This window comes from Engraulis encrasicolus, chromosome 16 (genome assembly GCF_034702125.1).
Source record: "Engraulis encrasicolus isolate BLACKSEA-1 chromosome 16, IST_EnEncr_1.0, whole genome shotgun sequence".
Classification (NCBI taxonomy): Eukaryota; Metazoa; Chordata; class Actinopteri; order Clupeiformes; family Engraulidae; genus Engraulis; species Engraulis encrasicolus.
This window is the reverse complement of record NC_085872.1, coordinates 36,337,356-36,349,910: the sequence shown is the minus strand read 5'-3', so window position 1 is coordinate 36,349,910 and position 12,555 is coordinate 36,337,356. Positions and strand designations below refer to the sequence as shown.

The 12,555-nt window shown below is 40.1% G+C and overlaps 1 protein-coding gene across 2 annotated transcripts in view; it reads left to right on the top strand.

Moving 5' to 3' along the window:
- The first annotated feature begins 379 nt into the window (after nucleotides 1-379).
- Nucleotides 380-12,555, top strand: part of prkacbb (protein kinase, cAMP-dependent, catalytic, beta b) — a 38,044-nt gene continuing 25,868 nt past the window's right edge. The window contains exons 1-5 of one of the 2 annotated variants that reach the window (XM_063219533.1): nucleotides 380-447; nucleotides 10,007-10,068; nucleotides 10,312-10,440; nucleotides 10,983-11,081; nucleotides 11,183-11,265. In XM_063219533.1, coding sequence (XP_063075603.1) covers nucleotides 435-447; nucleotides 10,007-10,068; nucleotides 10,312-10,440; nucleotides 10,983-11,081; nucleotides 11,183-11,265 — 386 coding nt within the window. In that variant the 5' untranslated portion in view covers nucleotides 380-434. Of the gene's footprint in view, nucleotides 448-5,564; nucleotides 5,712-10,006; nucleotides 10,069-10,311; nucleotides 10,441-10,982; nucleotides 11,082-11,182; nucleotides 11,266-12,555 lie in introns of those variants that run through there. The other variant, XM_063219532.1, reaches the window with a different exon arrangement.

Genomic DNA, 12,555 nt, shown 5'->3' with positions numbered 1-12,555 from the left:
CAGTTTAAACTACAATATAGCGTGGGTTTAAGGGGTTACTTTAAGATTGTTACAAAAATCCATGGAATGTAGAAAGCAAGATTCTCCGTCACACACTGAAGTCAAGTTGACAAAAGACTGAACTTTAGAGTTTGTGGCTAGATTGTGCTGACGTTTTCACAGTGTTGCCAGATTGGGCCAATTGGGCTACTTGGGATGAGCGTCTGCGGGTAAAAATGGGGGGGGAAATGGCAATTTGGCGGGTTTTTTCAGCCGTTTTGGGCCTATAGAAGTCAATGTAATTTATTGAATTTGGGCGGAATTTAGCGCAATTTGGCGGTTTTTGAGAAGCTTTTGGGTGGGACTTGGTCACACACATCTGGCAACACGAACGTTGGAGACGCCGAAGTCTGTGGGTGCGATTGATCATTGGGCGGGATAGATCTCGGTGAAAAATGGAGGACGGTGGTGAGTTATGTGGTGCATTATTGTCAACGTTTTTGTGTTTTCACATGGATCCTTAATGGTTATAGTAGAGACGCGTCTATATGGCTGTCATAATTTGATAATAAGAAGTTGAGAACATCTGGCTCTGGCTAATCCTTGATTATCTATTTTGATTCATAATGTCACCCTGCATTATACATGCTAGCAAGCTAACTGGTATTAACCGTTAATAAGCTAACACTTCGCTAGGCAAATTTAGCTAGATATTGAACAATTCATGGGGTTATTGTACAAAACGTCAAGGTCATGTTAACTTTAAAATTCGAAGACACGAGTTAGTAAGAAGCACAGAAATGTGTGTTTTCTTTCGTGTTCACTGTGTCGTTGGATTAAATGTTACGATATGCCATAAATTATTTGGGTAAGATTGACTCAGGAGTTCGCTTGGTAACCAACTGACAATTGCAGTTCTAATTGCATGTCATGTAGGCACTAGTAAATAAACTCATTTGGCTATTTACGGTGAAGAAACAGTTCACGTTCTAACAGTATTAACAATGTATGTGTGTGTTTTGTGTACGATTACAAGTGGACTCGATTTCAATTATTCCAATTTCCAATGTTATGTAAGCTTACTTTTGTTGGTTAACCACAACATAACTGCTGTTGTTACTGTGAATGCTAAAAAAAAACAGCATCGTAACTGCGGGGTTTTACAAGTTAGCAAATTAACAATCATTAATAATGCCTTCATTTGTTCCGTTGATTTTTACACCTTGAGGGGAAAATAATTTATAGACAGTAATTTGGAACAAGTTTAGACTAATGATGCCTGCTGTCACGATCACACGTTCACAAGGCCTACTGGGATTGTTGCAGGGATGAAGGATGTGATTGTTGTCATTAGACCTTTTACATTTTAGCCTCAACATTTCAGTACAAGTGCATGTGTCGTCGTCACCTTCATCATAAACTTACTCTGTTGAGTGGAGGTTCAATATATATCCATGCTATATCAAATTATTGCAGAGGCGAGGCACTTTTGCATGTATGTTATAGAGTCACTTATAGCACCATATTGAACTTAAATCAGGGGTGGCCAACCTGTTAAAGACCAAGAGCCACATGTGGAACAGCAAAGAGCCACATCGGCACAGAAACATCACATGGGCGCATGGACACACAACACCCATCCTTCTCGCACCAAATTTGCTGTTATCAGAATAGCACTGAGTCAAAGGCATTCTGTTATCATGTCATAGTGTAGTAGTACTATGGTATGGTATGGTAATGGTATATTTTCTTAAACCGTCACTTTCTCAAAAAAAAAACAAATGAACCATCTTGCCAGTTAGTGATGTCTGTACATCCATTCCACCATTCCATTGATATACAGCAGTCAGACATGGACTAAATGGGAAAGATGAGTTGATTCTAGTTTAACGCATTTAAGCCTGATGGCGCGTATACGATGCATTGACCTAGGCACCTGGAGCGACATAGGCGCAGCATTCAGGCTCATGAGATATAAGATTTTTTTAAAAGTTAAAAATGTGGGTGTTTTAGAGCTGAATGAACACATACACATTCTAATGCAAAAGGAGTGTCTTAGCTTTTAAAAAATAATAATAATACATTTTGTTTTTAAAACGCCTTTCAAGACTTCAAGTCACTTTAGTTTTTTGGGGTTTTATAGGCAGAGGACACCTCTTCCCATAAAGGGCTTGGACATTAAGCAGACGTTGTTTGCAGGGACCTTAGGCTAAAATGGGTTAATGAAATTGCATAATGGGATCGAATTGGAAAGGGATGCTATATAGTGTACTCTGTTGTTTCCATTTGTGCAAGGCTTAGATAAAACATTAATTTAGCTTCATCCAAAGCCTTATTGACAAGTGTAGATGGGCCCGCCAGGTTGGTTGGTGAGGAAATTAACCAGTGCACTGTCTCCCATCCTCCTCCTTGACCGAGGTACCCAGAGCTGACCAGTACTGTCCCGCAGCACTTCTCCCATTCAGCGTCATTTGGGGCTGCCCCCTTGCATGGGTGACGCATAAATCAGGGCTGTACGTTAAGCTTTTTCACTAGGAGCACTGGTGCTCCTAAATGAAAAAATTTAGGAGCACAGACAAAAATTTAGGAGCACAGACAAAAATTCAGGAGCAAAATGTTCGCGACACTTACAAAACATTATTGTGTTTTTTATGTAAAATAGGCCTACTGTGCTTAATATTGTACCATTGATTACCGCAGCAATAATGCACAGAGAGCATTGTGTTTTCCACAGAAAACATATTAACCAAGGTTGGTGGTGGGTTAGCCAGAATAAGACCTGTAACCACAGATGTTCATGAAAAAGGTCTGTGTTGTGCAGTTTCATAACAAGTGATGACAGCTCTCGCAATCATGCACTCGAGCAGGAGTAAAACGCGAATAAAAGGGTTGAAAAGGATACTCGCACACGTGCGCCCGTTTCATTTTTCTTTCTCGCACAGTCCAAAATTTAGGCTCAAAATGCGACCAATTGGTCTTAATGTACAGCCCTGTTAATGCAATTTTGTTGTGTGCAGTGAGCATGTGGAGTGCTGTGTCACAATGGCAATGGGAGATTCCCGTTTGGGCTTTCTTTCACTTTCAAGTAGCAGATTGCAAATATGTGAAAATACAACAACTTGTACTTTGTGATGTAAGTGATGTTCCACCATTTCTGGAAATAAGCCCATTTTATACCTCCCCTAGAGTTAAATAATTGAGTTGTATTTACATAACTATATAAAGAAGCTCCAAATAAATATCTGTGAGAAAAAGAACATTTGTGGATAATATGTTAACCTCTTATATTAGTTATGTTTGTGCCACAGCTGGGCCAATCAGATGGTATTTAAACTCTTCTAGATGAGTGGATACACTTTAGTCTAGGTGTCACCAGGCCAGGTAGCACCCCAGGAGGTTCTGTGGTGCCCACCATGGCCAGGTGTGCATACCTGGGCTCACCACCCTTCCTCTGCTCCTCCTGCACAGTGGGGGAATTCAAACTTTACCAGCGGCTCGTTTTTCATAACTAATATAAAGAAATCAACATATTATCCACAAATGTGCTATTTCTCACAGATATTTATTTGGGGCCTCTTTTGATATCATGCGCTGTGTTTGATCCGAACTTCTTGCAATGCAAATACCAATAGACCGATCTCTGACTGATATTGCTTTCTCTCAAGTGGTGAAATAGGTGCATTTTTGTGGATGTTGTCCAAGTGGAGACTGAATTTTAATAATGGAAGGTTAGCATGATCACAGCTGGGCTATTTAACACACATATCAGTCTTTATAGAGCAAATTACATCAGTCAGTAAATTATATTGAGACAAGACGTCATCATGGCTGCCTGTGTTGGATCCTACGTATTACTGTAGCATGGAGGAATATACATACTAAATTGGCAGGACCAAAGTTCTAGTATCCTACATTTTCCATTTTCCAAATTATTTCGCGCGCGCCGCGAATACTGTACATGAAGGCGGTTTTGTGAATTGTTGACGTTCCCCACGTCTGCGGCCTGGTAATAGAGCTCTTCAGCGTTGACGTCAACTTGTATGCGGCGTTTGGACTACCGGTTCCATGGCGATTTTTTACATTGCAAAACGCCATAGAGATTCAGGTTTGGCAAAAATATAAGTTGCACGGCAACAACGAACATTAGCGTGTCCCCGCATCCCTTTCTCATTAGTGGAACGGATCGTATCATCATGTTGGTGTATTCACATGTTAAATCATGACGATTATAATTCAATATTGCTAACCCCTTTCTGATCATTAAAACTTCCGAACTACATACTTTCCTTTGGTTGCCATGGTTACAACCCTCCGCACGTACATGCCGTTAGATACAGGCGCCGCTTCTGTAGTCGCCAAAAGCTTCCGGGTTTAGCATATGGACGCAACATCGTATTTATGTCGAAGTTTGACACAAAATGATCAACCATGTCATACCTACAGCCTATTTATAACACCCTCGACAGTTTGCGGGGGTTCGCTAAGCGCGTGCTTGCACTCGGAGCTTATTTGAAATTTACCCCTATTCATTCCCAATGGAGGCCGGAAGCCGATAGGAACCAGGACGTCCTTAAATGCTAACATGAAAGACTACAATCTACTACATGCTTCCGCTTCCGCTGAAGAACTCTATAAGGCTGCCAGTAGAGGCCGTTGTTGATCCATCTGTCAAAAAAACAAAAAAACATTGACCTATTGTCATTTCCGGTTTCTATTTGTGTAGCAAGTGAATTCAAGATCATACCACAGCCTTTTTATACCACAGCCCTGTGATCATACGCAGTACAGACAAGTTAGCTATTCACAAATGTCATTATAAACTACATTGAATAAGTGCTGTATTTTATTATTACTCTATGTATGTAGCCTAATAACTGTCAAACCCAGTTTCTGAAAGTTTCTCTGAGAATTAAGCGGTGCCAGTGGATGGGCCACAACACACGTGTGTTAAGTTAATAATAAAGGACAATGTGAAAAGCATCCAATGTAGTGGCCTCATGGATCAGAGAGAGAATTTATATGCAACAAATGACTGGCAGTAGTATTTCTGTATTAATTTGGAGTTGGATAAATTATGTTCAAATTAACTTTAATTTAGTTTGGTCCCCTTAGTATATAAATAATTGTAATTTTCACTTACTTATATAACACTGTATAACATATAAAGCACTGACATCCATCTGTTCCTAACAATCGCTATAGTGTGGATAAATGCACACCGTTATTTTGCATGCTACACTTCCCTGTAACTAGAACTAGTGGCAAACCTTTTACTTGTTGAAGCGTCGCATCTATCACTGGTTGACCGTAGCTCTAGTCGGAAACTATCTCTAGCTGTAGAGCTAGAGTAGAACTAGTCGAGTAGACAGTCTCGGCCAGTAATCTCAGTCTGGAAAGAATTATCATTGGAAGCCAAAGGGATCGACTGTGAGGCGAGACTCCGCTACCAATTTGTAGCGGAGACGAGAGATTTTCATCACCGGTAGACTGGGGGGGAAGCACCGTTAAATGAGCGAAAAGGGAACCTTTCAAAGTCTCCCCTTTCCAGTACAGACATTGATGTAAGGATTAATTCGAATTAGCGTGGTAAGGAAGAAAGTTAAAGCTAGGTTAGCGCGGGGAACACCGTTCTTCCAGCCGTATCGCCATCTCCAGCGCTCAAATCAACAGCCGTGTCTTCCTCACGATGGGGAACGCTGCAACAGCCAAGAAAGGCAACGAGCTGGAGAGCGGTGAGTGGAGCTAGTTTATGCTGCCGTTATTAGTAAAATTGGTAAACAATAGGAAGTCTAGCTTGGGGTCAATAGTGCAGTCGCTGGTCCATTCATTTTTGACAATGTAAATATGTTGTTGCCTCTACGCTCTCGGCTACATTGCTATATGCTACAGTGTTGCTCCGAAAGCTAACGTGCGAATGATAGCAAGTCACAGCTAGTTAGGACTCGTTCCACTGGAAATGGAGAGCTAGCTAGCGAACTAGGAGAGTTGCAGTCACACAACACTTAGTAAGACAACTCTGACATTGACGTTTTTGCAATTAGGGGGTCGTCACGAACCCCAGCAATGAAGTACGTCTTTGCAGAAGAGTTTGCATGTTCACCTAGTGTTATTGGGCCAACACGTAACGAATGTGGTGAAGTAATCTGAGAGTGGTGCGCGACACTGGTTGTCCCCGTTAGCTTCGACTGTGATGCTAATTACTAAATACGAAAGGCCAACAACTAAGTCCATCCTGTTTTGAGTCATGCATTCTGTTGACCGTTATGTTAAGCATTTAGAAGGAAGCATCCACATGTTTCGAGTTTTGCAGCACACGTGGTTTTTAAATATAAGAACTTGTATGCAAAACGGTATTAGGGGTTAATCTTCAATGCAATTGATTGTTGACGATAGCATAGCAATAATGCTAGCTACAAGCACAAGAGCAGGGAAGCAGGCCGCCATGGTTAGTGCCCCAATGAAGAATGCAAACAGAAAACAACCGCCAGTTTATTGAGCTTTGACACTAGAACGAAGAGGCGCACATCTTAAGCATTTGAAAATATTTATTTTTAATGGCTTCCGTGGTCGTTGACTATTGTTGACTGGTTATAGGGGATGACTGAATTGGCCTAGTTGTTATGACTTCTGTAATTGGGGACTGCGAGATGCTAACGTTGACAATTCCAATTAATCACTCGTGGAGGCCCATCGTATTGGTGATATGTACATGTAACATTAGTTGATATGTTATCTTAGCAGAAGTTTCCTTCGTAAGTGTCAAGTGGACCAGATTTACAGTTGATAAACAGATTGCGTTGTTCACAACCCTATACAGAGTTATGTACATGTATAAACTCACCCCAATACCATTTCCTTTTCGAAACCAACCCGCTCTAAGCCATCAATTAGATAGTTGACGAACACAATGTTTCACCTGGTCACTTTTACTGTGAAATACCGGCTGTTAAGAATTGGGTTGCAAGTCTGTGAATAGCCCTCCAAGTAATATTCACGTCAGGTAAATTGTTTGGTACATGCATGCAGGAGCCCGTATTTACACATTTGAACACAGCAGTTGGTTTATAAAGTTTAGTAGGGATCTAGTCATGTTTACTCTCTCAATTTAAATTGGGCAATTTACAAAAACAGAAGGTCAGTGAGCAGCCTGCTCTCTAAATGATCAGTACCTATTTTCACCTGTGCACACAGTTATGTTTTTTGTTGCTGAAAGTGTGAAGGAGTTTTTAAGTGGTTGAAATTTCGACATCGATGAAGACAGCAACAGGCTGTAGGTTAATGCCATCTCCTATCACATAAAAGTGCCATTATAACCAACCAATAGGAGAATTAGTTCCAGTCTGTTAAGAGTACCCTCTCTTCAGATCCCCTATTCTCTTCCCCTTTTATCTTAGTGCTATGAAGGTCCCTGTTTAACAGGCTGACACACACACAAACACACAAAGCGCACGTTTGTCATTGACTGGAACAGCTTGTCATCAGACCTTCGTCAGAGGATAAGTGTAATTACAAGCTTTGAAAGGCTTGACGCAATCAGTCCCTGGCTTGTATTAGTTTGCAGTGTGACACTTTGACGCTTGCTGATCGTGGATGCACTGTGCCGTGCAGCAATACTACATTTCAAGTTTCATTTTCGTGAAAGGAAAAAAATGCAAAGTCTGTTTTTTCTTTCTCTTTTTCAAGTACTGAAATGCACACATTTCAGATCTATTTTTAGGCTGTATTGACATTGTGTTACCCCTCTCAGCAACAAACTGCTCTAACCTCATTATTTTACCAGTTATTGATGAGCAGAAAAAGCAAGACAATAAATATTATATTTATATAATATATGTGTAAAGGAAATTCATTGGTGGTTGCATTCTCAGAAGAGGTGGAGGGCACTGGGCAGCAGCTGTATGTCAGGTTGTGGTTAGTGCAGGCAAGACGGCAGAAGGCAGGACAGGACTGGATTTAACCTGAATTATAACACTGACCCACATCAAAGCTAACAGGTTCACACCTGCTAATCTGTTTTGTAGAGGAGGAGGAATCGACACTCATCACTTTATTTTCTCCCTGAGTAGCATCCACATTTTGTGAATATCATTACATATTGCACTGAGTCATTAATTACATGCTCTCCCTTATTACTGTTGTAGCATCGGGTACTGTCAGTCAGTTTGACTAAGACCTATAAGTTAAACTCCACTAACTTATTGTGTATTTGTGTCATAGAGCATGGTAATGAACCCACATCCCATGGTTATTTACTACATACAGCTACATTACAACACCCCTATAGACTCTGGTCATCCATCTCTATCACTTACTGGCTCTCTAAAAGCAAGACTAGTTGTGTGGATGTTACTTTGTTTATGCTACACTGATATAAACTACGATAAAATATGATGCTCTTGTAGAAGTACCTAATGGTTCTCTGTACTTTGACAAATGGGTAGAGATTGCATTTGTTTTTTTTTTATATAAGTATTTATCATTTTATGCACTTAGTGTGTTATTTTACTGTCTGAAAGGGTCACGTCATGGTGTTGATCTTAGGTCCCTGTCCAAAAAATTGGCCCCACTCTGCAGTACCATTTTCATTTGTTCTCGTCTTCAGCTAAAAGAATCTTCTGCTAACTCTCTCATAATATCCCAGATGCCCCAGGAAAGACCGTTCCCAGGCCACGCTTGTGCTGAGGTGAAGTGGCTTGCCTTAAATGGATGCAGCCAGAGGCAGGATTCCCTCAGCCAGATGTCTTCCAGTAACTCAAACTTTTAGCCACTCCCCTGTGCTTCAAAAGGGGGACCATAAAGATTAAACAATTACTCAGAAAATAACAAAAGAATATACAAAAATTGCTAGAATGTAGCGGATCACAAAAATGAATAATTTCTTCTCTTTTGCTCTTTGATTTAGTTTTGCTCTTGCTGGATTAAAACAAATTAATTTTTAAGCACCAACAAGCTTGGGCATCTAGTATTTTCTCTTCCTTATTCTGTCTTATTTTATTTCCTTGTATGTGTCTAAAATGTCACTGGTTATACTTGTCCCATCTGGTCCATGTGTTGTAAAGCAGATCTGCCTGTTGCATACATAAACCTTGCTCTCTTTCTCTTCTGTTTCTCTCCTGTCTCTTCTCTCTGTCTCTCATCATCACATGCGTGTGGGTCAATGTTCCTGAAATCCTTGGTGATCTATAGAGACTTTTGGTATGCCCATTCTCTCACCGGGTGGCCAGAATGACAGAAAATGACACCAACAGTCCTGGCCCCTTCAAATGATGCTCAAGTCAATATCTGAACAGGCTCATGTCTTGTTCATCCTCACTGTCTCATTAACCGCTGCAATGTTGCTTCACTTCTTTTCTGTCATTCTGGTTGTCTATTGTCTGGTGTGCTCCCCTCATGTTCTGTGGTTCTGTCTTTCTTTTTTTTCTTTCTTCCTTTCTTTCATTTTTTGCCTGTTCCGGTTCAACTGTGAGTTTCCTAGTTTATTTTGATTGATTTGTATTTTCAGTAGAACTAGGAAGTGATGTCTAGCAGCTGCATGTCCTGAAATTCCATTTCCCCTCCTTCCCATCCTCAGTAATCAGCCTCCTCTCCCCTTGACCAGACATGCTGTTGTTGAACCCTACCCTACTGAGTCCTACAGCTCCTGGCATCACTTTTGATCTTGCCTGCCTTTTGTTTTTGTTTGTAAACTAAATGCTAATGACTAGGAATCGTGCCTCCTCTTTAGTGTATTGGGTACATAATAATAATGATAGTAATTTGTTTTTAAAGAAACATTTAATGTAGATGGGAGTCGTTCAGTGTGATAGCAGTTCACACACTGTTTAGATCACTTATTTGATCTCACTCAAAAAAAAATGTTTTGCACTTGAATTCCCAGATACATTAAAGCATTGCATATGTTTGTTGCCCTTCCCCATCCTTAGACTTGAAGTGTGCAAAAAAGTAGGCCATAAAGCATTCAGATACCTTTTGTTAACTTACTTTTGTGCTCTAATTTGTGTCTATATATCTATCTCTTACCCAACAGTGAAAGAGTTTCTATGCATGGCCAAAGAAGATTTTCTAAGAAAATGGGAATGTCCGCCACAGGTGAGAGAATATTCAAGACACCCTTCTGAAACTTTTCAGTATGCTCTTTAGTCTTTACCTATTGAAGTTTGCCAGTACTTGATTCTGTAGTACCAAATGGGACATCAGTGCATCTTTATTATTTGATATATATTTTGCATTCAGATAAACCGCTTTGACAGAGGCTTTAGAATTGGGGTATTTTCATGTAATTAATGGCACTGATGCTGCCCACTTATCCTGCTCTCTGCTTCTCTCCTGCAGTCTACAACTGGCCTAGATGACTTTGACAGACTGAAAACGCTGGGCACTGGCTCCTTTGGCAGAGTTATGCTAGTAAAACTCAAAGGATCAGAGCAGTTTTACGCCATGAAAATCCTGGACAAGCAGAAGGTGGGTTGTTCAAGTGTGTCTGTCCTTGAGGTGTGGAGGTGCACCTCCAGAGACTCAGTAGATTGTTTGGACAAGGAGGAAGTGGATTTGAGAGTTTAGGGGCGTGGGCACTTTATTAATTGCCTCCGTCAAGGAGGTTGTGTTTTCGGTCCCGTTGGTTTGCCTGTTTGTGTGTTTGCTTGTCTGTCGGTCTGTCAGCAGGATGACACAGAAATTAATGGGATTTTGATGAAATTTTGTGGAGGTGTTGTAAATGACAAAAGGAACAAGTTATTAAATTACGATCCGGATCCACCATTTTGAAAAAGATTCCTAATTTTTCCAGGATAGGGCGAATTTTGACATTCCAGTTCCTAACAAAAATAAGGCAGAAAGACTCCAAAAAGGGTGACAAATAGTGAGGGGTGAAACATATTCAAATGTTCTATCAAACAGCCTCCTTGGCACAGGTCTGCACTCTCTGAGTGCATTTCTAGTTCTTGTTTTATTCTAATAGAACCACACAACTCATCTCCAGACTTTGTCTCTTCTTGTGTGCTCAGGTGGTGAAACTCAAACAAGTCGAACACACACTCAACGAGAAGAGAATATTGCAAGCCGTCTCTTTTCCCTTTCTTGTGAGACTGGAGTTTGCTTTCAAGGTAAACTTTTCTTTATTGTAGAAGTTCCATTATTTTGTCTGTTGTGCTCAAGCTTGTTTTGTTTTGAATAGTGGTGTGAAACTAATTGGAAATTCTCACAGGACAACTCCAACTTGTATATGGTGATGGAATATGTACCAGGAGGAGAGATGTTCTCACATCTTCGAAGAATTGGCAGGTTCAGGTGTGTATGTATGCTTTCTGTTTTGCCACCATGGGGTTTTGCAAAATGTTATTGTCAGTTTTCCTGCTAATGTCATTATATATACAGTACAGGCCAAAAGTTTGGACACACCTTCTCATTTAATTAATTCTCTTTATTTTCGTGGCTATTTACAGAACATAGTACATTTTCACGGAGGGCATCAAAACTGCATGAACGCATGTATAATTATGTGCTTAACAAAAAATGAAGAAGAAGAAACAATTGTCAAAGCAAAGCTTTGTCAAAGCAAAAGCTGATGGCCCCACACACTCAACAAGCTTATCTTTGTGTCTAGTTTCATATAAGAAAACCCAGTCAGTCAAGTCAATCTTAATTGATACAAGCAATACAAGAAAGATTTTCTTGATCTGATAATGAGTCACTTGGTCTAACATACCTGGTTATCTAGGCGTAACAGTGGTATAAAAAGTGAAAGTGTAAAAACCCTACCACAGATTCCCTCCAACACAGGTTTGACCTCTCCAAGTAACTGGCTGCAATATCAGATCAAGAAAAATGCTTGTATTGGCAAGTGCTTAAAACTAGGTTTAACGTCTCAAAATTCTAGTTCTACAATTCTAGTGAGTTATTGGAGGCCTTAAATGTTCAATTAAGTTTGACATGACTGACTTGTCGTGTTTACTTGAAAATAGACAAAAAATAAGCTTATTGAAATGTGTGGGGCCATCAGTTTTTCCGTGTTGACATCAGGTGGATAGACAGCTGACATTGCTGTTGGACAACAGCTAGAATTTATATTTTTTGTTAAGCACATAATTCTACATGTGTTCATAAAGAGTTTTGTTGCCCTCTTTGAAAATCCACAATGTACTGTAAATAGCCATGAAAATAAAGAATGCATTAAATGAGAAGGTGTGTCCAAACTTTTGGCCTGTACTGTACATACATATACTATACAGTTGAGAAAGCTGAACTAATTTGAATCGACGTGTTACAAAGCCATTTTACTTGCGACAAATTTTAAGTCTACAACATGCTGGGTAGGTTTCCCTCAAGGTGCAGTTTACAAAATAGTACCTTTTGAGAGCATCATTTTGCGAAATAAATTTGACAGATAGAAACTAGAGCATGCCGTTTCAGATGTTGTTTCATCTCCAGTGCAGCAAGTCTGTTCCATAAATTAACCTGCACTTCGATATGGATAGTTAAAGCAGTAGCAAAAGCATGAACGACTGGAAAGGTTGCAACATTGTTTAAAACTACAATTGAAGAAGGACTATTATGCTCTCCTATTCTGACATTGCGTGA